This window comes from Furipterus horrens, unplaced genomic scaffold, assembly GCF_987537825.1.
Source record: "Furipterus horrens unplaced genomic scaffold, mFurHor1.1.pri manual_scaffold_5, whole genome shotgun sequence".
Lineage (NCBI taxonomy): Eukaryota > Metazoa > Chordata > Mammalia > Chiroptera > Furipteridae > Furipterus > Furipterus horrens.
Genome location: NW_028327175.1, coordinates 179,763,541 through 179,790,487, shown reverse-complemented (window position 1 = coordinate 179,790,487; position 26,947 = coordinate 179,763,541). Strand labels below are relative to the sequence as shown.

Below are 26,947 nucleotides of genomic sequence, written 5' to 3'. Positions count from 1 at the left end.
GACTTACTCTGAAGCCAGGGGCCAGCCAGAGGCAAGCCAGGCTGGCTGGAGTATTCCTCTAACCCTGCCAAAGATCCTGTCCTATTGCATATTGAATCCCTCTGAGTTTGTTCAGTCTCTTTATCCCAGGTGAGATTCCAAACCCCTCTGCAAGACTTGCAGGGGTGGGTGGGGAACCTGGAGGGTCCCTTTCTCCTATGACTACACCACAGGTTTGTTGAGGGTGACCTTGCTCTCCCCTCCCTCAGAGAAGCAGCTCCATCTTTTCCTTGTCAGTCACCACCCCCAGCCAGACTGAGGATCACCCAGTCCTGGAGAGACTTCCGAAGCCCCATCTCCCTTTCTTATACATTCCAAGGTGTTGGGCTTCTCCTTCCCATGAGAGTGTCCACCCCAATGTTTACAGCACCTGTGACTTGAGAATGGTTGTCCTCTCTCCCTTCGCCCCAGCCTTCTTGGCATCAACCCCCAGGACATCTTTAGCCCCTTCCAGCCTCTCAGAGCCACAGAAAAGCCACTTCCCCTGGAGCAGTCACCCCCAGGCCAAAACCAGGCCTCACCACATCCTGATTTCCCTTTCTCGGCCTGCACTGCCAGCACTGAAAATGCCTCTCATTCTCCGTCTGGCTCATGGCACCTTCTCTGCTCTTCACAGGAATTCCATCCATGTTTTGAGCCAAGAAGTTCAAGCTCATAGGCTCAATTTCTTCCTCCCACATCTATTTCTGGGTGTGTGTGGTAGGGATGGACTTCAGTGCTGGGGCCTATGCGAGCTCACAACTGCTTTCAGGAAATATGGGGACCTGCTGTCCTGTGATCCAATCCCCAAGTCAGGGAGGGAGGGCTAGATGGCTCTGATGCACAACACAGCCAGTGACCTATGCCCTCGGAGAAAAGCACTCAGGCATCACATTATTTGGATTTCTCAATGGCCTTGAAAACTAGGCATTATCTCCACTTGATAAATGAAGAAAATAGCATCAGGGAGTAAATCAATTTGCTGAGACCTAGGGTCAGTCACCTTGGCACCCCCTGAGGCTGGCCATGCTACCCTGACACCTAGCTCACTTCATCCTCTGCCCCTCACTGCCCTCCTCCCACTCCTGGGAATTTCTGTCTTGGCCTCTGCATCACCCTGGCAGGCAGGACCCAGAGTGGGATTCTTGTCTTGTGAGAGGTTTCATTCCCTGGCCCACTGGTACCTCAGCTCAGGGGTCTCTCTTCTCTTCCTAAACCCAGAAGTTACCCAGTCAGAGCTGTGTTCTTCCTTTCTTCCCCCTCCTTCTAACTGCTCAAGTCATCCAGCTCCCCATTGGGACTCCTCTTCCAACTCTGCACCCAGAACCTGCTGGCTTCTCCCCAGGAATCAAACAGACCCTGCAGTACAGATGGCACCCCTCCCCAAGGTCTCATGGCCCTGGGGGTCAGGACACATTGTGGGGCAGAAAGGTTCTTTCACCCTGCAGGATGAGGCATTCTGGAAGGACAGATGTACTCAAATAGCTGTTAGGAACCAAGAAGTGTCATCCCACACACGCACCTGGCTCCTTGGTCCTCAGGACCCAGGTTAGACCACAGGGCACAAGAAGAAGTTTTCTGCTTCCTAACCACAAGCCTCTGGCATCAGTGGCAACCACAACATGCAAGCTGCTCAGTGTGCCCAAAACCAAGAGGTTTGCTGAAAATAATCAACTTCTCATTCCACTTAGGCAGTCCTCTCAGGTTCTGCGGGTGGTTAGGCAGGAGAGGGATTAGGGATGCCTTGGGCTGCATGCATCATGAACTGCTCTGCTCTCCACTTCTTTAGTAGCATGCTGAGAACTCTAGGTCCTGCCACCAAGGAAAAAGCTCCAGGATTTGTGAAATCTGGTTTAGAAAATGCCTGAGGGGCATGGAGTCCAGGGTTTCCCCAACCTGCTGGCCTTTGACAGGCCCAATGCAGTGGTGAAGCCTTCACCCTCTCTTCCCAACTGCCCTCAAGAGCTGCAGATACACAGGTCACCCCAAGGGCCATGGCACAGGCCCAACACAGAGCTGTTGAGGAGGAAGGCATTCTGCAGACATCCCGGCTAAATGAACTCAGGGTAACACACAAGCTCAGGAGACCTCAGAGAGTCTCATTTGCCTTTTCTCCTTCTCAGGTTGATTCTTACGATGTGACAGTGGATGAAGAACTGGGTGACATCCAGCTGGTCAAAATTGAGAAGCGCAAGTACTGGCTTCATGATGACTGGTACCTGAAATATATCACGCTGAAAATGCCCTATGGGGATTACATTGAGTTTCCCTGCTACCGCTGGATTACTGGTGAGGGCGAGATTGTCCTACGAGATGGACGAGGTAAGCAGCTAAGGCCCCTTTCACTCCCTGAGCCTCCCAGGAACCAAGAGGGAATAATAACAGTGCCCATCTCAGGCCGGCCTTTGGATTTTAACCTGGGGTCCTAACCTTCTGCTTGTCCCCCCAAGACATTGCCCCTGTCAAGAATTCTGAGCACCTTTCTTCTCTTCATGTTCCTTGTTAGATTTCTTTAAACCACTGCAAAAGAGTTCACTCCTATTCCCCCACCAATTCTCATGCAGAGCAGTAAAGGCAGCTGATTGCAGGCCTGATAGAGTGAGAGACTCGTGGCTCTCGTGTTTCTAAATCCAACTGGCTGCTTCCTGGAGAAATGGGTGACCTCAGATCCAACATACAGATGCCAACACTGTCCAGTTCCATGTGGTATCTACACAGAGGACTGAGAATGAAGCTTAATTCTAAAACAGTAGGTAGTGTCGTAGACTATGGGCTTTAGAAGAGACACACCTGGGTTTGAGTGTGGAGTTGGGCTCTCACTTAAAGCTCTGTGACCCTGGCTTCCTTACAGGTGAAATGGAGATAACAATGCCTATTTCTAGGGTCATGGTGGGGATCTAGTGAGAGGATGCAGTAGAGCACACCACACAGTGCTTGGCCCCAGTAACTGCCCAATACATGGAAACAATGGTTATTGTCCTTAGAATCATAATGGGCATGAGCCTCTCTTCCTCCCTCTGATCTGGCTTCAAAGTCATCTCATCTATCATTTCAGGAGTGGAGCAGGTGGCTAACAGCAGGGTGAGGAAAGGTTGGATCTGATTACCCTTTATACTATTAGTTAAGGTAAAGCCAGTAAACACAGTCAAGGAATTTGAGTGGAAGGAATTCTAGAGCTTGCCTGAAAAGCAGGCTGATAGTAATGCTTCTCCAGCTGTCTGTGGTGAAGGGCCAGATTTTCTAAAGTTACATTCCATCAAAACTGATATTTTAATAAAATAAAATAAAAATTACTGTAAATGAAATAAAAAGCAAGCCAAAAACATTCAAAATACATGCCCTGTTTTATTTATTTATTTATTTATTTATTTATTTATTTATTTAATTATTTATTTATAGAGAGAGGGGAAAGGAGAAAGAGAGGGAGAGAAACATCACTGTGTGGTTGCCTGTCACTCGCGCCCCTAACTGGGGACGTGCAACCTAGTCATGTGCCCTGACTAGGAATCGAACCAGCGACATTTGGTTTGCAGGTCAACACTCAATCCACTGAGCCACAGCAGCCAGGGCTCCTGTTTTTATTATTGAATGCAACAGTTGTAGAGTTTTTCTGGAAAATTGCTCCAAAGGTCTGTAAATGCTTACTCTCGGTCTGTTTTTATCTTATTGCAGACCAGCACCCAACAGTTCTTATCCCACACTCCTGTAATGGCTACCACCAGATGCTTTTCCTGCCGTGAGGTCAGGAAAAAAAAAATCCTTCTAGCTCCATTCAGTTCAGAAATATTCTTAGATTTGGACTTCTTAAGTTAAAGTCCATGTCAGAAAGAGTAGGATGTGGCTACTCTGATAGACAAGAACGCTTGGTAGAAAAGAACTTTTTCCTCATTCACCTTGGTTTTCCTAGCTAAAAAACGAAGCAGTAATCATTCTCGTTTTATCTACTCAGAGGAACTTCTGTGAAGAACCAATGAACTAATAATAGGAAGTGTGTTGTAACTAGGAATGCTACTCGGTACCATTGACAGAAGCTGCTGTCCTCCTCATTCTGATGATTGATTGTTCCAGGTCTAGAGTGTGAGCAAACTAAAGGGCTATGACTTGAAGTAAGGCAGAAGTCTGCCTGGGCCCAGATGTGACTCGCGCATACTAAGAAGCTGGTGTGCAAGGGGGAGTCATTCAGAGAGCTCACAGTCATGGCTGATCTCTGCCACTTGCCTCTCTCCTCCTCCAAACCAGGCCAGCTACATGTCTTTATGAAGAATGACCTCCTGCAGGAGTACCAGATTGGGGTCTGCACACTTGAGGGCCTTGCTTTAGATGGCAGATTTTAGGTTCTCTTTCAGCAAAAAGTGGTACTTCAAGCTCAACCACTAGTGACTGCAGATCAAGCTTCCCACGGCCCTTCTGTGTGGGGGGCCCTGGGGCCCAAGCCCTACTCTGACATAACAAATGGCAGTGTGGGTCTGGATGTCTGTGGTTCTGTAAAGTGATGCCACAGATTTGACATCTGGAGAACCACCCAGGTTAGGGGTACATCCCAGGGATATTTGTTACTGGGAGCCTTATTACCCTCTGACTAAAGGGGTCACAATCTTCCCCTTGAAGGATTATAGCTCAGAGGAAGGACATGGCTGGTTGTGTGCCTGGGATCTCTCACTCCACCCTCTGAGCCTGGGGTTTATTAGCACCCAGAGGAAGGTCACACCTCCTGCAGGTGCTTTGAGGCACAGAGCAGAGGGAGAAAGAGAGTCATTGGCCTGTCCTCATAAAGACCAAAGCAAAACCAGCCTGGCTCATGCATCTGAAAATGATGCCCCAGCCCCAAAGTACAGGGCCACCAGGCTTGTTGAGTGAGCAGGGAGAAGGAGGAGAAACTGGATCCATCTTTTGTAAAATGAGTGACTAGAGCATGGGATTTCAGCTCTATGTTGAAAATCCACTAATTAGGTGTGTGACCTTGAGAAAAGTTGAAGGGCAAAGCTATTCAACCCCTCTGAGTCCCATTTAATAAAATAGGGGAGTGTTCTGAGGCTTAAACAGATGATTCATGTAAAGCACTCAGCATGAGCAGGGTGTCTGATGGAAACCTTATGTTGGACATCGTTATAATTCTTCCTTAGGCTCTTCTCACATTTGCCCTTTCCTCGCAGCAAAGTTGGCCCGTGATGATCAAATTCACATACTCAAGCAGCACAGACGTAAAGAACTGGAAACACGGCAGAAACAGTATAGGTGAGTTATGACATTAGATCAAATGGCCATGGGACCACAGTTTCTTCTGTCTCAGGGCCATGGTATGAAATGAACCTTGCCCACAGCTTATGGCCCTTCACTGCTCCTAAGTAATGACCAAGCACCAGCTCTCTGTGGTCCCCAAGCTCCTCCTGAGTTATAGAAAACACTTGAGATCAACGATATTGGCCTTTAAGAGTTATGCGGCAATAAAAGTTTGACCTTATCTTGATGTTCTCCTACCTCCCATTGTAAGAACTACACCTCACTTTTTTTTTAAAGTATATTTTATTATGTTGTGACAGTAGTCCCATTTTTTTTCCCTTTGTTCTCCTCTGCCAGTACCCGTCTTCCCTCCAGCAATCCCACACACCTTAGTTCATGTCCATGGGTCATGCATGTCAGTTCTTTGGCTTCACCCTTTCTATATTATTCTTATCATTCCCCTGTCTATTTTGTACCAACAAATTATGCTTCTTAATTCCTGCACCATTTCCCCATTTCTCCCCATTCCCCCTCCCAGCTGATAACCCTCCAAATGATCCCTGTATCTATGATTCTGTTCTTATTCTGGTTTACTTAGTTGGATTTTGTTTTTATTTTTTAGATTCAGTTGTTGATAGTTGTGAGTTTGTTGTCACTTCAATGTTCATGATATTGATATTTCTTAAGTCCCTTTGACATTTCATATAATAACAGCTTGGTGATGATAAACTCCTTTAGCTTTACTTTGTCTGGAAAGCACTTCATTTGCCCTTCCATTCTAAATGATAGCTTTGCTGGATAGAGTAATCTTGGTTGTAAGTATTGCTTTTCAACGTCTTGAATACTTCTTGCCCCAGTCCCTTCTTGCCTGCAAAGTTCCTTTTGAGAAATCAGCTGATAATCTTATAGACACCCCTTTGTAGGAAACCCTCTGCTTTTCTCTTTCTGCTTTTAAGATTCTCTCTTTATCTTTAACCTTTGGCATTTTAATTATGATGTGTCTTGGTGTGGTCCTCTTTGCATCTAGCTTGTTTGGGACTCTCTGTGCTTCCTGAACTTGTATGTCTATTTCCTTTGCCAAATTTGGAGAGTTTTCCTTCATTGTTTTCTTGCATATGTTTTCAATTTTTTGCTCTTCCTCTTCTCCTTCTGGCACCCCTATGGTTTGAATGTTGGCACATTTAAAGTTGTTCCAGAGGTTCCTAAACTTCTCCTCATTTTTTTTTCAATTCTTGTTTCCTCATTCTGTAGTGATTGACTGTTTTTTTTCTTCCTTACTTTCCAAATCATTGATTTGAACCCAGGTTTCCTTCCCTTCACCATTGGTTTTGTGTTGATTTTTCTTCATTTCATTTAGCATAGACTTCACTTTTCCCTTATGTATTTGCCATACTTAAGCATATCTGTCAAACCTGTGAGCATCTTTATCACCAGTGTTTTGAACTCTGCATCTGTTAGGTTGGCTATCTCCTAGTCGCTTAGCTCTCCCACTACAACCTTGACCCATTCCCTCTTTTGGGCCATACTTCTCTGTCTCCTCATCTTGAGAGGCTCCTATGTTTGTTTGCCTCTGTGTCTTAGGTAGAGCTGTCACTCCTGTTATGTTGTAGGGGGCAGAGCCTTAGGTATTCGTCAGTAGATGGCAACCCGTTTCACCACGTTGTGGCACTGTTTATGTCGCTTGCTCAGCACTCACCCCTTTTCCAGGCACTTCTCCCACTTTGTATGGGACTGGCACCACTCTAGCTATTGCCCTGGCTGTCGTTCCCAGAGTAGGTTGGTCTGCAGATCTTCTAGCACTGTGAAGCCCTTTAAACAAGCAGACTGTGCTGGAAGACCAGCAGTTTCTTCCTCCTCCCCAACCCCCACTGGTTTGCATAGTCAAAAGCAATGAGGCTCTATTTTCCCCAGCGCTGGGACCATGAGCTGCGCTATCTGGTCTGGTGCTGGGAGTGCTCCCCAGGTGTCCCTCCTGACTCTTTAAAACATGTGACTATGCTTTCCGCCAGTCTGCTGCCGCCGCCACCACACCGCATTCTCTCTGCCCAAGCTCCTGCCTCCTTCCTGTCTGGATGAGTATTTCTTCTTTATATTTTTGTTTGTTGGACTTCCATGCAGCTTGATATTCTGGAACTTCTGGTTGTCTCTAGTTTTGCGGTAGTTGTATTCCTTCTTAGTTGTGGAGGGAGACACAGAATGTTTGTCTAGGTCTCCATCTTGGCTGGAAGTCCTACACCTCACTTTTTATGTCTTCTGATAATAGTTTGCTTATAAAAGTGATATATAATCCAGAAAATAAAATTTACAGACTTTAGCTTTACCTTGTCTAGGAAGCACTTTGTCTGCCCTTCCACTCTAAATGATAGCTTTGCTGGAAAAAGTAATCTTGGTTGTAGGTCCTCACTTTTTATCACTTTGAATACTTCTTGTCAATCCCTTAATGCCCGCAAAGTTTGTTTTGAGAAATCAGATGATAATCTTCTGGGAAATCCTTTGTAGGTAACTCTTTGCTTTCCTCTTGCTGCTTTTAAGATTCTCTCTTTATCTTTAACCTATAGCATTTTTATTATGATGTGTCTTGGTGTGGTCCTCTCTGGGTCCAACTTGTTTGGGACTCTGCTTCCTGGGCTTGTATGTCTATTTTCTTTGCCAAATTAGGAAAATTTTCTTTCATTATTTTTTCAAATAAGTTTTCAACTTTTTGCTCTTCCTCTTCTGCTGGCATCCCTATGATTCAGATGTTGGCACTTTTGGAGATGTCCCAGAGTCAGTCCCTCCTCATTTTTTTGAATTCTTGTTTCTTCAATCTGTATTGGTTGACTTTTCATTTCTTCCTTGTGTTCCAAATCATTGATGTGAACCCTGGCTTCCTTCCCCTCACTATTGGTTCCCTGTGGATTTTTCTTATTTGAATTAGTGTAGCTTTCATTTATTCCCTTATGTGTTTGACATACTCAGTGAGTTCCCTGAGCATCCTTATCACCAGTATTTTGAACTCTGCATTGATAGATTTGCTATCTCTGGTTTGCTTAGTTCTTTTTCCAGAGTTTTGATTTGTTCTTTCATTTGGGCCATATTTCTTTACCTCCTCAATTTGGCAGCCTCCCTGTGTTTGTTTCTGTGTATTAGGTAGAGCTGCATTGACTCCCTGTCTGGGCACATTTGTTACATTGTATGGGGCACAGCCTTAGGTATTCGCCAGTTCAGGGTGACCCGTTTCACCACTTTGTGGTGCTGTATGTGTGGGAGGAGTCCAGAGAGGGAACAATGTCACTTGCTCGCACTCATCCCTGTTCCAGTCACTTCAACCACTTCCCACATGTGACTGACATCCCTCTAGCTGCTGAGCTGATGGTATAGCATAGTTGATAGACATTTATGTAATTTATGATGTGACCCCCTTCGATAAGACTAGTACCAATCTGGCATCGTGCATGTTATAACAATATTATTGACTATATTTCCTATGCTGTGGTTTACATCCTTGTGGCTATATTTTTAGTTACCAACCTGTACTTATATATTTTTATTGCTTTTCTATTACAGTTGTCCCACTTTTCCCCCATTCCTCCCCCCTACCCAGCCTACCCCTTCTCCCACAGTCATTCCCCAACCTGTTGTTCATGTCTGTGTGTTATTTATACATGTTCTTTGACTAGACCCTTCGCCTACTTACCCTCCTTCTCTCCCTCCCCCCACCTTCCTGATAACTGTTATTCTGTCCCTTGTTCAATTTGTTCATTCATTTGTGTTGTTCATTAGTCTCCTGTATCAGGTGATATCATATGGTATTTTTCTTTCATTGCCTGGCTTATTTCGCTAAGCATAATTATCTCCAGTTCCATCCATGTTATGGCAAATGGCATGAGTTCCTTCTTTCTTTCTGCTGCATAGTATTCCATTATGTAAGTGTACCACAGTTTTTTAATCCACTCATCTACAGGTGGGCTCTTACACTGTTTCTAGCACTTGGCTATTTTAAATAGCACTGCTATGAACATAAGGGTGCATAAGTTCTTTTGAATTGAGGTTTCAGGATTCTTCAGGTATAATCATAGCAGTGGAATCGATAGTTCAAAAGGCAGCTCCATTTTTAGTTTTTTGAAGTAATTCCATACTGTTTTCCACAGTGGTTGCACCAGTCTGCATTCCCACCAACAGTGCTCTAGGGTTCCCGTTTCTCCACATCCTCACCAGCTCTTGCTGTTTGTTGATTTGTTGATGATGGCCATTCTGACTGGTGTAAGTGGTATCTCATTGTGGTTTTTATCTGCATCTCTCTGATGGCTGGTGATGTTGGACATTCTCTCATATGCCTATGGACCCTCTGTATATCCTCCTTGGAGACGTGTTTGTTCAGGTCCTTTGCCCATTTTTTAATTGGGCTGTCTGTCTTCTTGGTGTTGAGATGTGTAAGTTCTTCATATATTTTGGAGATCAGTCCCTGTCTGAGGTATCATTGGCAAATATATTTTCCCATATGGTTGGTTCCCTTTTCATCTTGCTGATGTTTTCTTTTGCTGAGCAGAAACTCTTTAGTTTGATGTAGTCCCATTTGTTTATTTTTTCCTTTATTTCCCTTGTCTTCAGAGATGGATTGGTGAAAATATTGCTACATGGGATATCTGAAATTTTCCTGCCTATGTTTTCCTCTAGGACTTTTATGGTGTCACGGCTTACATTTAAGTCTTTGATCCATCTTGAGTTTATCCCAGTGTGTGGTGTAAGTTGGTGATCTAGTTTTGTAACAGAACCCTTGGGCTGCTCCAATTTGAAACAGAACCCACAGGCTGTTTAGGTAGGGGCCCGATTGCCCGCCACAGAATTATAACTCTCAATACCAGAGTTTAGTGAAAAGAAAAAGAACTGTTTATTTAACAGTTATATAGATTTAATTATTTGCGGATTTCTGCCATTAAGTCTTATGTTCTTTAAAACACCCACAAACACATAGTTCTGCCTCCCCCTACCAAACCAGGCTAGTTTTAGAAAAGTTAGAAATACCATTTCCCTACTTCCTAGACACAGTTCAGCTTTACCAGTAGCTGCCAATCATTCAATTCTGATTGGGGAGGTCTTTCTGTGTTGTGGTGCCTGCCAGCTTTCAAGCAGAACTGCGTGGATTCTCAGCCTCCTTGTAAACTGCCTTCTCAAAGCTGCATGGCGTTTCCCTCTCAAAACAGCATGGAGAACCTTCTCAAATCTGCAGGGAGAACCTCTTCACCAAGCTGCATGGAGAGAGTCCTTCTGAAAGCAGCAGAGAGCCAACAGTAAAATGTCTGCAGCTGCTTTTTAAATCCCCGACAGCATCCTCTGATGCTGTGGTGTGGTAACCAGTTCTGACCATTTACAAAACCTTATGCAGGCTCTGTAAGCTCTTTCAATACCATCCCATGGTCCAAGACCACTCCCATCTTCCTGGGCCCTGGAAGCATCAAAGCCATTTGCGCAACAAAGTTACCAACCACTAGCCTGAGGCATGCAAAGGCATGCTAAAAACTGCTTCCATTTCCCCATCCGCCAGCCACAAGCTCTGGGTTTTTTTTTGACACGCCCATTCTATAACAGTTTCAATTTTTTGCACATCCCTGTCCAGTTCTCCCAGAACCATTTGTTGAAGAGGCTCTTTTCACTCCATTTTATGCTCCTGCCTGCTTTGTTGAATATTAGTTAACCATATAGACCTGAGTTTATTTCTGGGCTCTCTATTCCTTTCCATTGATCTATCTGTCTGTTCTTATGCCAGTACCAGACTCTCTTGATCACAGTGGCTTTGTAGTATAGTTTGATGTTGGGTATTGTGATTTCTCCTGCTGTGTTCTTCTGTCTTAAGATTGTTTTGGCTATTCAGGGTCTTTTTGGTTCCATATAAATTTTTGAAATATTTGTCCTAGGTCTGTGAAAGATGTCACCGGTATTTTAATAGGGATCACATTGAATCTATAAATTGCTTTGGGTAGTATGGGCATTTTAATGATATTGATTCTTCCCATCCATGAAGATGGTATATGCTTCCATTTATTTGTATCTTCCTTAATTTCTTTCTTCAGGGTTATGTAGTTTTCTGAGTACAGGTCTTTATTCACTTTTGTTAAGTTTATTCCTAGGTACTTTATTTTCCTTGTTGCTATAGTAAATAGGATTTCTTAAAATTTAGTTTCTATCTCTGATATTTTATTGTTGGTGTACAGATGCTTTTGATTTCTGAATATTGACTTTGTACACTGCTAGTTTTCCAAAGTCACTTATTAGATTGAATACTTTTTTAGTGGCGTATATAGGATTTTCTATGTATACTATCATGTCATCTGCAAATAATGACAGTTTTACTTCCTCTTTTCCAATTTGGATGTCTTTTATTTCTTTTTCTTGTCTGATTGCTGTGGCTAGAACATCTAAGACTATGTGGAATAAGAGTGGTGAGAGTGGACATCCTTGTCTTGTTACTGATCTCAGGGGAAATGCTTTCAGTCTTTGTCCATTGAGTATGATGTTGGCTTCAGGTTTCTTGTATATGGACTTTATTATGTTGAGGGACGCTCCCTTTATCCCCAGTTTGCTGGGTGTTTTCATCATAAATGGGTGTTGTACTTTATCAAATGCTTTTTCAGCATCTATTGTTATGATCATGTGATTTATGTCTTTCATTTTGTTTATGTGGTGTATTACGTTTATTGATTTGTGAATATGAAATCATCCTTGCATCCCTGGGGTGAATCCCACTTAATCATGGTATGTGATCTTTTTAATGTGTTGCTGGATCCTGTTTTCCAATATTCTGTTGAGGATTTTAGCATGTATGTTCATCAGTGATATTGGCCTGTAGTTTTTTTTTGTTGTTGTTGTGTCTTGACCTGGTTTTGGAATTAGGGTAATACTGGTTTCAAAGAAAGAGTTTGGGAATCTTTCCTCTTCCTGGATTTTTTGCAATAATTTGAGAAGGGTAGGCATTAATTCTTCCCTAAATGTTTTGTAAAATTCATCTGTGAAGCCATCCAGTCCAGGGCTTTTGTGTGCTGGAGTGTTTTGATTACTGCTTCAATTTCACTCTTTGTTATCAGTCTGTTCAGGCTTTCTGATTCTTCTTGATTCAGTTTTGGAAGATTATATGTTTCTAGATATTTGTCTGTTTCATCTAGGTTGTCAAGTTTCTTGCCATATAGTTGCTTGTAATAATTTCTTACAATCCTTTGTATTTCTGTGATATCAGTCGTGATTTCTCCTCTTTCATTTCTGATTTTGTTTATTTGGGTCTTCTCTTTTTTTTCTTGATGAGGCTGGCTAAAGGCTTGTCAATTTTGTTTATCTTTTCAAAGAACCAGCTCCTACTGTTGGTCATCTTTTGAATTGCTTGTTTAATCTCTATGTCATTTAATTCTGCTCTAATCTTGATGATTTCTTTCTTTCTATTCACCCTGGGCTTTGTTTGTTGTTGTTGTTCTAGTTCTTGTAGCTGTAGGGTTAGATTTTTTATTTGAGATTCTTCTACCCTTTTCAGGAGGACTGTATTGCTTTGAACTTTCCTCTCAGGACTGCTTTTGCTGTGTCCCATAAGTTTTGGGCTGTTGTGTGTTCATTATCATTAGTTCCCAGGAACTTCTTAATTTCTTCCTTGATGTCATTGTTAACCCATTTATTATTTAATATCATGTTATTCATTCTCCATGAGTTTGAATGTCTTTGAGTTTTTTCCCTGAGGTTGATTTCTAGTTTCAAGGCATTGTGGTCTGAGAAGATGCTTGATATAATTTCAATTTTCTCAAATTTGTTGAGGCTTGTTTTGTGTCCTACCATGTGGTCTATCTTTGAAAATGTCCCATGTGCATTTGAAAAGAATGTATATTTTGCTTCTTTGGGTGAAAAATTTAATATATATCAATTAAGTCCATTTGTTCAATGCCTCAATATCCTTGGTGTTTCTTTACTTTAAAGATCTGTCTATTGTTGATAATGGGGTGTTAAAGTACCCTACTATGAGTGTGTTGCTGTTGATATCCTTCCTGTAGTCTTCTAGTATTTTCCTTGTATATTTGGGTGCTCCTATGTTGAGTGCATATATGTTTACCATGATTATATCTTCTTGATGGATTGTTCCCTTAAGTATTATGAAATGCCCTTTGTTGTCTCTTTTTATGGCCTTTGCTGTGAAATCTGTTTTGTCTGATATAAGTATTGCTACCCCAGCTTTTTTTTTCATTTTCATTTGCTTGGAATACTTTTTCCATCCCTTCACTTTCAGTCTGTGTATATCTTTGGTTTTGAGGTGTGTCTCTGGTAGACAGCATATATGTGGTTCATGTTTTCATATCCATTCCGCTATTTTATGTCTTTTGATTGGAGCATTTAATCCACTTACAGTTAAGGTTATTATTGACAGGTATTTATTCATTTCCCTTTGTACCTGTGTTCCTCTCCCTCTCTCTTTTTCTTCTCTTTCTTAAAGCATTTCCTGCTGTAACCCATGCAGCTCAATGTCGAAACCTAAGGTACAGAGAGGGGAGCGACCTGGAGATTTAAAGAAAAACACAGACACAGGACAGAAGAAACAAGATTAATTCAAAGTGGGGGTCAGGTGGTCTATTGCCCTCAGATGGAGAGACAATGACCCCAGCCTGAGTCCACCAAGTTTATTTATAATGTTCCATTACATCAGCTACTGACATCAGCAGTCAAGAGGTAAAACTAAAAAGTGAAATTCTAAGAAACAAAACTGATGAGAAACTCATGAGAAAGCTGTAGGCAGGGTGTTCTCAGAAACCGTACAAGTAGCTTTTGTTCTAATCTAATAGTCAGGACGTCCCCTGCTCATGCTTTGTTTCCAGCTCCCACGGCTCCAGCTTTTATCATCAAAGGCTACATGTTGCAGACGTATTCAGTCAGGCAAGACTTTGAAAATATCTGACCCAACAGCAAATGTACAATCAGGCAAGACCTTGCAAACACCTGATCTCGGCCAAGCGAGTTGGCCTTCCTTTTGTAACTTCAGCTTTCACCGTCCCTTACAATTCCCATTAGCATCTCTTGCAATGCTGGTTTGGTGGAGATGTATGTATTCTTTTATCCTTCTTTTGTCTGGGAAACTCCTTATTTCACCTTCCATTTTGAAAGAGAGCCTTGCTAAGAAGAGTATACTTGGCTGTAGACCTTTGTTTTTCATTGCTTGAAATATTTTTTGCCATTCCCTTCTGGCTTGTAGTGTTTCTGTTAAGAAATCAGTTGATAGCTTTATTGGAGCTCCCTTGTATGTTATTTGCTGTTTTTCTCTTGCTGCTTTTAGGATTCTCTCTTTGTCTTTGAATGTTGCCATTTTAATTATGATGTGCCTTGGAGTGGGCCTTTTGGGGTTCATCTTCATTGGGACCCTCTGTGCTTCCTGGACTTGCATGACTTTTTCTCTCCTCAAGTTAGGAAAATTTTCTGTCATTACTTTTTCAATCAGGTTTTCTATCCCGTGCTTATCCTCTTCTCCTTCTTGTATCCCTATGATATGAATATTTTTCATTTAATGTTGTCTAGCAGTTCACTTACACCCTCTTCATTCTTCTTAAATATATTTTCATTCTTTTGCATTGTCTGGGAATATTTTTCTACATTGTCCTCTAACTCACTTATCCAATCCTCTGCTTCGTTTAGCCTGCTTTTGATTGATTCTACTGTGTTCTGCAGTTCAGAAATTGTATTCTTCATTTCTTCCTCATTCTTATTGATAGTTTCTATGTCCTTTTTTATGCTGGTGTAGTTCTTCATAAGTTCCTTGTAGCTTCCCTGGAGTTCTTTTTAATTCCCCTGGAGTTCATTGTATTTTTCTCTGAGTTTGTCAAGTTCATTGAGCTTCCTTATAATTATTCTTTTGAATTCCATGTCTGATAGTTTGCTTACCTCTGTTTCATCTAGCACTCTTTCTGGGGATTCCTCTTTTCCTTTCATTGGGAGGTAGTTTCTGTGTCTCCTCATGTTGGATACCTCTTGTTTGTTTTTGTTTCTTAGATTTGTCTGCTTTGAATTCCCGCCTTTGTGGTATGAGATTCTGTATAGGAGACCTGGGAGATTCAGTGGTGCAGTCTCTTTGATCTCCTGAGCTTGATGCTCGTGGGATGCCCTTTATGCCATTTTTTAAAGCTGTCTGGTTGTATTTCAGTTACTCTTTGGTGGGTCCTTCCCTCTGGCTAGTTAATTGAAAGTCACTCTGCCCACCTTGACTTGAGTTCTTTTGTGGAGATGCTGTTAAAACATAAACACACAACCTGGTAAAGAAACCCACACCCTCAAAAATATCCCCCATCCACAATCACACTATCAGCAGCAAATGAACCAGTATTAATACAAATGTAAAGAGGTTAAGACTATTATACTATAGGAAAAATGGATAGAAGTTGTTGTAAATGAAAGAAAGATGATTTTTGAGAAGGAAGGTGGTAGTATAATAATAGTAGCAAGTAGGGTCAAGGCTATGCGAGACAGTAAGTAATATTTACATTGTATGTTTAAAAAGGAAGGGAAGAGTGCAGAATGAAGTGAGAAAGTGGAAGTGTATAGTATTAGGTTTATATAGCAGTAATATGCTATATATTTAGTGCGAGAGGGAGGGTAAACAAAACAAACAAAAAATTAAAGAAGACGAATAGGAGGGAGGGAAGGTAGGAAACAGATTAAAGAAAGAGTTTTTCCCCAGTACAACCTGTGGGGGCTGTCTTCTTTTTCTGGATCTGACGTTGGTCAAAATTTCATGGGTTTCAAATCTTTTCTGGCTGGCAGGCTGTGAGGAGATCTAGCTGGATTCTGAGGCTGCTCTTCTCTCACTCGTGAACCTGCCGCAGCTCTGCCATGAGCCGCACTTAGCTGCGTCCCCTCCCCCCTGGTCCTGCAGCACCCACAGCCCTCCTCAGGCTTGTCTAATAATGCTGTTCTGCTGGCGAGCCAGTGCACATGCCAGTAGTCCCTGCCCAGCCTCGGGTTCTGTCTGTGCTCCTCCTCCAAAAAAGTGTCTGTGTTGCCTCCAAGCTGCAACACCGGCCTGTGTCCCTGCCTGGCAGGGCCTTGCAGTACGCCAGTGTGTGCCACTTGCCTGCCTGAGGTCTCTACCAAGTCTGCGGTTCCACCGCAGCTTTCCCATATGGGCCCCTCTCCCTGGCTCAGTTCTGCTTTTTTGTTTGGTGGAGCTTTGGTGTGAGAGTCCAGAGTACAGGGTTGCCAGCCCAGGGTTGCCAGCCAAGGGAGTCCCCACCTTGACTCAATTCATACAGTTTCTCACAGTCCAGGCAGTTCACTGTCTCCCCACGCCTCTGACTGTTTCAACCAAACTTTCTCGCTGACTCCCTCTGGCACTTTGCTGGTTGGGGCGCCTATGGCAGGGGGAAGTTTCCAAGCAGATCCCGGCTAATGAGCCTGTCACCATCTGCCCCTTTGGGGTGCAGTGTGGCAGAGGCGCTGGGCTGGGAAGGCCAGTGACTCCACTTGGAGAGCTCAAGCCAAGCTTTCTGCCCTCTTTCACGCTGTTCCTATACTCCCTTCTCTGTTCACCCTCTGAAATCTGCACTCACTCACCCCACTCCATGTTTGTACTCCAAGTCCTTCTGCGATAGGAGCAAGCAGACAACACTGCTACCTACTCCGCCGCCATCTTCCCAATCTGTACTTCTTAATTCCTTTCTCTTTTTCAGCCAGTCCCCCATGCCCCTTGCATCTGGCAACCATAAATTTGTTCTCCGTACGTATGAGTCTGTTTCTATTTTATTTGTTTATTTTTTCTTTAGGTTAACATATAATTGAAATCATTTTCTCTCTCTGACTTATTTCACTTAGCCTAATAGCCTCTAGATTCATTTACGTGTTGCAAATGGTAAGATTTTATTCCTTTTTATGACTGAGTAATATTCCATTGTATATTTGTACCACATTTTCTTTATCCAATCATCTACTGATCGACACTAAGCTTGCTTCCATATCTTAGCTATTATAAATAACATTGCAATGAACATAGGGATACATATATCTTTTTGAATTAGGGTTTTGGATAAACACCCAGAAGTGGAATTGGCAGGAGATTCCTCAAAAAATTAAATATAGAACTACCTTATGGCGAAGGATATTTAGAGATGACAACAAAAGCACAAACAACAAAAGAAAAGCAGGTAAATTCATGTCATCAAATTTTTAAACTTTTATGGTTCAAAGTATACCCTCAAGAAAATGAAAAGACCACCCACAGAATGGGATAAAATAACATGTCTTGGAAAGGATGAGGAGAAATAACCCTCATATACTGCTGGTGATAGTGTAAAATTATGCAATTCCACACTTAAGTATATACTCCCCCAAATGAAAATACACGTCCATGAATGTTTATATCAGCACTGTCCAGAATAGCCAAAAGGTGAGTTCAACCTAAATGTCCATTAACTGATGAGTGTGGCATATCTATATAATGGACTATATGCATATTTTGACCAAAAAAGGAATGAATAAGCCATTCTCCAAAGAAAATGTACAAATGGTCAATAAGCACATGGAAAGGTACTCGACACTATTGGTCCTAATGACAGTGTCATGAAGTACCACTTCACATGGATTAGAATGGCTAGAATAAAAAAGACAGACAATAACAAGTGTTTCCAAGCATGTGGAGAAACTCATACTTTGCTGGCAAAATGTAAATGATGTAGCCACTTTGGAAAATAGTTTAGCAGGTCCTCAAAATCTTAAAAAGGGTTACCATACCTAGTAATTCTACTCAGTATCTACACAGAGTAATAAAAACATATTTCTACACACAAAAACATTTTACAGAAACATGCATATTAACCCATACAGTCATAATAACCCAAAAGTGGAAACAACCTAAAAATTCTGTTAGCTGGTGAATGGATAGACAAAATGTGGTCTAATCATACAATGGAATATTACTTGGCATTAAAAAGTAATAAACCACGGATACATGTTAAACCATGAATGAACCTCAAAAACATTCTGCTAAATGGAAAAGTAATTTAAAATAGACCATGTATTGTATGGTTTTATTTATATGAAATGTCCAAATAGGCAAATCTATGGAATACACATTAATAGATCAATGGTTGCCTAGGCTGGAAGTTGGAAGTGGGGAGTGGGGAGTGACTATTAATAGGTACAAGGTTTCTATGTGAGACGAAAATATTCCAGAATTAGATTACGGTGATGGATGCACAACTCTGTGAATATACTAAAAACCTGTTATTTGGATAATTTTAAGAGGTGTCAATTATGGTATGGTATGTAAAATATATCGCAATAAAGCTGTTTAAAAAAAATAATAACCCTGGCCGGGTTGCTTAATTGTTTGAGCATTGTCTTGTACCCCAAAAGGTTATGGGTTCGATTCCCAGTCAGGGCACATAACTAGGTTATGAGTTCTATCCCCATTTGGGGCATGTACTGGAGGCAACTGGTCAATGTTTCTCACATCAGTGTTTCTCTCTTTCTAGAATCAATAAACATATCCTCAGGTGAGGATTAAAAAAATAATAGTAATAATACATGGTCTGGAGTGCTCATGTGAAAACTGGTGGTCAGGGGGCTGTATTCAGCCCCTAAATGTGTTTGGTGGGTAATCGTGGAGTTTTGAATAAAGAGGATATTTATTCCTCAGGTTTCCTTGGTCCTTGCCTGTTTAATGTCTATATTAAGGTTTTGAGCTTGAAACTCTTTCCAAGAGAAAGGAATGGAAAGAATCATGCTAAACAGTCAACATGGTTACCTGAGCTGTGGAGGGGCTTTGGTGGAATGATGACTGTTACACTTTTCTACATACTACTCTGTAATATTTCAGGTTTTCTTAATCCAATGATGCAAAGGAAGGGGAATATTATAGAAGCTGAAAAATACTTATACAGTGATACCTCAGCTAACGAGTGACCCTTGCTAATGAATTTTTTGGCTAACAAAGATTTTTTTTTTTCTTCTTTCTTTTTTTGCTGTTTTCGGACTTTACTAACGAATGTTTTAGTGGATGCATGCACTAACATAAAGCAGCAAACATGAACAGTCAGGCCATTCCAGGAGCTTATCTTTTCCATCTGTATGTGTGTGACAAAGGAATGAGCTGACCACATCTCATAAGGGAGACCCATTAACCCGACTGGGTTGTTTACGTTTGAGACAGTGAGAAGTGAGGCACCTGATAACATAAGCTGCTTCGGATTTGATGATGATGTACTGTAATAGTGTAAAGATAATCAGTTTTTCACTCCACTTTCCATTCTCCTTCATCCATTTGGGAGGCTGTTCATCTCAACCTTAGGTGAGTTTTTGCTCTTTTATAGTGTGCTTATTACTATTGTATAACACTTATCTTTAAATAGTGGGCAGCATCCAGAATGAATTAAATCTGTAGAAACCTACAGGAAATCATGTTTCAGCTAACAAAGATTTCAGCTAACAAATGTGATTTCAGAACGAATTATCTTCATTAGCCGAGGTATCACTGTAATTTATTTATTTTCACTTTTACTCATTTAGCATTGTACTATATATACATAATTTGACATCCTTTTTTTCTCTTCAAGATATAGCAGAAACATTTTCCCCATATTTAAAAAATCTCATCACAAATATTATTCTAGGGTTTATATTAAATTCTGTTGTATGGATGTACCATAATTTACTTAAACACCAGTCTAACTGGATATTTCCAAGGGTTCTAATTTTTCTTATAAACCTTTATGTTAAACTTTTGTGCATTTTTAAGTATTTCCTTGGGATAGGTCCCCAGAAATGAAATTACTAAAGCAAATAAAGTAAGTTATTAGTATATATTGACAAATTTATCATCAAAAACCTTAACCAGTTTTCACAAGCTATATCTGGGTACCCAATATCCCCAATTCTTGACATAATTAGGTAGCATCTTTTTTTAACTTTTCTAATTTGTAAAGGCGTCTCTCATATCTTAGCTTTTTATCCTTCTCCTCACTCTCAGGGTCCCAGCAGTGGTGCTGTAAGTGGTTTAGAAATCCCTACTGATTGCCCCAGCCTCAAAAGTATCTTTAGCTCAGCCCTGGCCAGGTGGCTCAACATGGTCGCATGCATGAAAAGGTTGCAGGTTTGATCCCTTGTTGGGGCATGTACAGGAGACAACCGATTGATGTTATTCTCTTACACTGATGTCTCTCTCTCTCTCTCTCTCTCTCTCTCTCTCTCTCTCTCTCTCTCTCTCTCTCCTCTTTCTCTCTACCTTCCTCCTCCTCTCTAAATCAATAAACACATCCTTCGGTGAGTATTTCAAAAATAACTGTCTTTACTCTATGCTCTTTCCATAAGAAACTTACATTTCCATGAAACATAATGAGGAAGCTGATAAAACAGGGCTTCTGTTTACTTGATAAATCACAGAGGGCACTACAGTGAGCATGCAAGGCCAATTCAGCAGCCACAGGATGGGAGAGGGAGGAGGAGGGGAAGAAGAAATTGGATTCTACTTCATGTCATGTGGAAAATTCAGTTTTGAGTTGAATAGGCTTAAATGTTAAAAGCAAAACTATATAACTTGTAGATTATAGGAGATTACCCTTCATGGCCTCCAGTTAAAAAGATTTTTTAAAAAAAGACTCAAAATGCAGTAATGGTAAAAGAAAAGGTTAATATCACCTACCTCAAGAGAAGGAACTTCTGTTCACTAAGACACCACAAAAGAGTGAGAAGATAATTCACAGACTGGTAGACAAAAATTGTGGTTTATAATATATCAATAACCCCTACAGATCTATAAGAGGGTTGTTTATTTGGTAGAAAAATAAACAAGAGACTTGAGCAATCATTGCACAAAAATGTGAGGAGCAAATATACAAAAATAAATAAATAAAAGGTACTCAGCTTCATTTGTAACTGAAGAAATCAAAAGATCACAATAAAGATACTAATTAGATTACTACTACTACCAACTACACAGTAAGCGCGTGTGCATGCGCATGCACACACACACACACCCTGGATGAGCAAAACTGAAACTTGACAATACCCAAGTGTTAAAGAGGCTGTTGAGGGGTGGGAAGACTCATCCACTGCTGCCAGAAGTGTAAATTGATACATTCTCTATGAAAAACAATTTTGCAATATCTAATAAAATTGAAACTACATTATAATTGATGACCCAGAAGTTCTGTTCCTGGATCCATATTCGTGTGCCTATGCACCTGGAGGCTGTTCACAACAGCGTCATTTATGAAAGCCAAAAAGTGGGAACCACCTACTCTCCACCAGAACAGATTAATAGTAATCATTCTACCCTGCAAGGAAAATCAACAACTGCTGCTACACAGAGCAACAGGGATGAAACTCACAACTAGGTGTTGGAGAATAAATAGAAGGCAGACACAGCAAGTCTGGCCAATCCATAAAGTTTTCAATTATATTATTTAGGGAAACTTGTATAGCAGTGGAACAATAAACGTTCCTTGGCATTCCTCCCTTTAACCACCTTAGGCAAAGCCCCCACAGTGAGCACTCCACCGGCTTCTGGCCTTGTGGAAGGAAGGAGTCCTAGATAGCGGTGATGTTAAACAGCTTCCAGAGAAGCAAGCTAATTTGTGTCCATTTGGTGAATGGATAGCAAGTCTTTCAGCCCCACACTAATTCAGACTAAGATGCTAATGACAACAATACTTTAGTCTTGCAGGTGTTTGCTTAAACTGAATTTTCCAGAGTATGCCCTACAGCACTCATCCCAGGGCTTTTTCCTTGGAAAGGGTCCCACAGTAAAGCAAGTTTTGGAAACTGTTTATCACATCCCCTCCTGGAGGTTCTGAGAAGTTCTGTGGTAATATACCATGGCTAACTTCTTTTTGACTCAGTTTTTCCCAAGAGAACTGAACTATGACTCTTACCATCCTACAGAATAAGTGTTTCACAGAGCATCACTTGGGAAACACCTCTTTATCAGGGAGAGGTAAATTCAGTAGTGTTTCCACAGGAATGGGGCTTTGGCCAGGTCTAGGAAGATAGGGCAGAGGAGCTTTCTGGCAAGGCAACTTGTCCCTTTCATAGATCTAATCATCATTTTTTTCTTCCTCTTTCCACTAATCTGTCCTTTTCAGACCCACCCTCACCCCCACCTCTACTTCCGTTGAGGAAACACTGAATTTGTACCATCTGCATCTCTTGGACTTCCTCTTTCACATGTTAGAGTTTGGAAGTAAAGTCACAACTAAGAATAGTCTCTAATATGCCAGAGAGCTGGCAAGTCCAGCTGGCCTCATCACTCAGTCAGCCAGGTAGGGGGATGGAAAAGCCCACACAGGTCATAACCCACCACCCACATTCTCTTGCTGTGACTTCATGTATCTGTGTGGTACCTGCACACATACATGTAGAGCTATGAATGCTGCAGTGGTTTTAATCTACATCATTTAACCTAGTGATTCTGTGCCTCACTTTTTTTCACTCATCATTCTGTTTTAAAGAGCATCCACTTGACACAGTTAGGTGTCATCCATCATTTTAGCTTCTGTATAGCATACCATCTTATGAATAAACCACCATGCTCACCCACTCTCCTGCTGATAGACATGTGGGCGTCTTTAATTTCTGACTGTTACATGTCATACTTCATGAGCTTTCTCATATATCTCATGGTGCTCTCATAGAAGAGTTATTCTAGAGAATATTTCTAGAAATAGGTTTGAAGGGCTGTAGACCACATTTTAAGTTTTCTAGATATTGCCAATTGTTTTCCAAGGGGTTTCTGCCAATTTTCACCCCTAGAAGCTGTTCCTGAAAGTTCTTATTTCCCTACATCATGGACACACTTCACACCTTGAGATATTTTCATTTTATCAGTTTAATATATGAAGTAGTATCTCACTGTTTTTCCACTCCTTAAATTGCCACATATTTCTTGCTTTATATGAATGTATCTTAACTTATTCAATCATTCCCCTATTGATGGACAGTCATCTTGTTTCCCATTTATATATTTGTTTGTTTTTGGTATTATAACTAGAGCTGCAAGAAGCAAACTTGTACAAACATCCTGATGTACCAGTGTTTTAATTACTGTCAGGTTAATATCCAGAACTCACCTTGCTGGGTCAAATCAGCACTTTTCATTTTAAGAAATATTGACAAATATCCTTTCCCAAAATTTCATAGTAATTTTCAACCCAGAACTTGTCTATAAAAATACATTAGTCCCTCTCTATATTGTGGTTCACTTATTGTGGCCTCACTGTATCACGGGATTTTAAAAAATATTATATATTATTATTATTATTGTTTTTAACTTCCAGCATCATTTATTTTTCCTAGAATCTGGATACAATTTACTGTAGCAAGACAGTACTCAATACTATTTAAGCCTCATTTTAGGTTCTTTTAAACTATCTCAGCATTTGTAAATGTGAATTCACATTTCAGTAAAGATGGAAACTAAAATCAGACATAAATGTACTCAATATTGATGTTAACTACAATTCTTTTATATGTAACACGTGGACTTTAATATAGCAGGATTTGGTCTTTATAAACTAGCTTACACGTAAACAGTTACTTTATTTGTCCTAAGCTATTTAGTGTTGCACCAGAGCCCCTCCCACAGCTCTATGTAAATAGATTTCTCCTGTAAGGACAAGTGAAAAAGTCCCCACCCAGAAAAAAAAATGCTAACAGAATTACCCAATTCTAAATTATCAGCAGATATAACACCAGAAACATATTATGAGCTACTCTTAAGTCTTTTAACCTAATATAAAAGTTACAGTGTTGATCAAAAGAACACACAGGTTTCTCATTAAACTTTGTTTTAATGGATCTCAAAAATTCTGTGACAGATTTTGGTCAAGTTGTTTCCATTAAAAAGTACTGATTTTAAAAACTAATAACTGACACACACACACACAAAAAAAAAACCCAAATGGTCCACAAAATTCTCCTTCCCTTCTGAAGGTTTTACGGTGCATTGTAATCATTAACTAGTCCTTTACTATTAAACTTAAATGGCCAATTGAGACAAACAGTTCTGAGACCGTTCTTCCATCACTGATTAAGACTGGGGTGGCAGGTGTTGGGGATAATACTCATTTAGCCTTCTGAGCTGTCTGGGCAGACTCAGTGACTTTGCCAGCTCCAGCTGCCTTCTTGTCCACTGCTTTGATGACACCCACAGCAACTGTCTGTCTCATGTCATGAACAGCAAAGCGGCCCAGAGGAGGATAGTCAGAGAAGCTCTCAACACACATGGGCTTGCCAGGAACAATATCAACGATGGCAGCATCACCAGATTTCAAAAACTTTGGGCCATCTTCCAGCTTTTTCCCAGAACGACGATCGATCTTCTCCTTCAGCTCAGCAAATTTGCAAGCAATATGGGCTGTATGACAATCCAGAACAGGAACATATCCAGCACTGATTTGGCCTGGATGGTTCAGGATAATCACCTGAGCTGTGAAGCCAGCTGCTTCCATTGGTGGGTCATTTTTGCTGTCACCAGCCACATTGCCATGACGAACATCTTTGACAGACACGTTCTTGACATTGAAGCCCACGTTGTCCCCAGGAAGAGCTTCACTCAAAGCTTCATGGTGCATTTCAACAGACTTTACTTCAGTTGTAATGTTGACTGGAGCAAAGTTGACCACCATGCCGGGTTTGAGACACCAGTCTCCACTCGACCCACAGGGACAGTACCAATACCAGCTATTTTATAGACATCCTGGAGGGGCAGACGCAGAGGCTTGTCAGTTGGACGAGTTGATGGCAGGATGCAATCCAGAGCTTCAAGCAGTGTGGTTCCACTGGCGTTGCCATCTTTATGGGTGACTTTCCATCCCTTGAACCAAGGCATGTTAGCACTTGGCTCCAGCATGTTGTCGCTATTCCAACCAGAAATTGGCACCAATGCTACCATGTCAGGGTTGTAACCAATTTTCTTAGTGTAGGTGCTGACTTCTTTAACAATTTCCTCGTATCTCTTCTGGTTGTAGAGTGGCTCAGTGGAATCCATTTTGTTAACACCAACAATTAGCTGTTTCACACCCAGTGTGTAAGCCAGAAGGGTATGCTCACGGGTCTGCCCATTCTTGGAGATGCCTGCTTCAAATTCACCAACACCAGCAGCAACAATCAGGACAGCACAGTCAGCCTGAGATGTGACTGTAATCATGTTTTTGATAAAGTCTCTGTGTCCTGGGGCATCGATGATGGTCACATAATACTTGCTGGTCTCAAATTTCCACAGGGAGATATCAATGGTAATACCATGCTCACGTTCAGCTTTAAGTTTATCCAAGATCCAGGCATACTTGAAGGAGCCCTTGCCCATCTCAGCGGCCTCCTTCTCAAATTTTTCAATGGTTCTTTTGTCGATCCCACCACATTTGTAGATCAGATGGCCAGTAGTGGTAGACTTGCCGGAATCTACGTGTCCAATGACCACAATGTTGATGTGAGTCTTTTCCTTTCCCATTTTGGCTTTGATTTAGTAGTGGTGGTTTTCGCGACACCTGTGTTCTGGCGGCAAACCCATTGTGAAAAAGCTATATTTAATTATTTATTGTGGATTTTTCGCTATATCACAGGATTTTGCAGTCCTATATACATATGTTGTTAAAGTTACATATGTTTGAGTGTAGAATATGTTAAGGACATAAGTAGTGTTTATAAAAGTGTGGAAAAGGTTAATAAGGGAGTAGGAAAGGTTAATAAGGAACTGGGAACGGTTTATAAGTGTCTGGGAAGGGTTTATAAAGCCTTAGAATATATATAAATACTAAAATAAATGTAAGGTTCCTACTTCGCGGATTTTCACCTATTGGAGGGGGAGGAGTCTAGAACATAATACCTGAGATAAGTGAGGGAATACTGTATACTTTCAGAGAAGGAAAACTCTGACTCCAAAAAACCTCCGCTGCCTTGCGGCATACCTCTTCAGGGGAAAGGCTAAGGGAGTAAACCCCGACAGAAAATCCGGAGCTGGAGTCCCTAAGGCGGTTTGACGTTGTAGTCAACACCGGCAACTCCTGCGGCGCACCTGGAGCCAAGCTGTATTGACTCCGTCTTTCCCTTGGACCCTTCAGCTGCGAAGAGAGGGGGGGTCTGATGCTTGGGCAACAGCAGACCCTCCATATCACCCTGCCCAGGCTCTGTAGCTTCAGCGTCATCACAAGATGTCGATTCAACACAGGAGGAGACAGATACCATGTCACTCCCGAGTCGGACTGCACAGCCATTCTCGGCGGTGCAGATAGACTCTTAAGAAGCTACACCATCGTCTCTCGAGACGGACGGCTGCCGACGACGACGACGACTGTATACTTTAACCCATACTTTTGCCAATAACTGGTGACATTGTTATTTAAATGTTTTGATAATCTAAAAACCCCTGAGATCCCATTGTTTTAATCTGCATTCACCTGACCACTGGTGAGTTAAGCATCTCTGCATTACCTGTCTTTGAAGTGCCTATTTACATGATAGCATGGTATCCCTTTGGTACATGTATAGCATATATCACCTGTCCTCTGTTGCTTTTCTCACAGAAAATTTTAGTTCTTTATTTTCTAAATTACACATATTGTTTTTCCTTTATAACTTTTGGAATTCCTGCTTTGCTTAAGAAGGCCCTCCCCATCCAATGTTACATAAATACTCCTAGTTTTAAGTATGTTTTATTGACATGCTATTACAGTTGTTCCAACTTCTTCCCTTTGCCCCCCTCTGCCTGGTAGCCCTCTTCCCTCCAGCA

At 41.4% G+C, this 26,947-nt stretch overlaps 1 protein-coding gene and 1 pseudogene across 1 annotated transcript in view; one reads left to right on the top strand and one right to left on the bottom strand.

Moving 5' to 3' along the window:
- ALOX5 (arachidonate 5-lipoxygenase) overlaps positions 1 to 26,947 on the top strand; it is a 59,703-nt gene that overhangs the window by 4,519 nt on the left and 28,237 nt on the right. The window contains exons 2-3 of the mRNA XM_090278393.1: positions 2,142 to 2,340; positions 5,172 to 5,253. Of these exons, the coding sequence (XP_090134519.1) occupies positions 2,142 to 2,340; positions 5,172 to 5,253 (281 nt within the window). The remainder of the gene's footprint in view (positions 1 to 2,141; positions 2,341 to 5,171; positions 5,254 to 26,947) is intronic.
- On the bottom strand, positions 24,267 to 25,722 carry LOC150010483 (elongation factor 1-alpha 1 pseudogene; annotated as a pseudogene).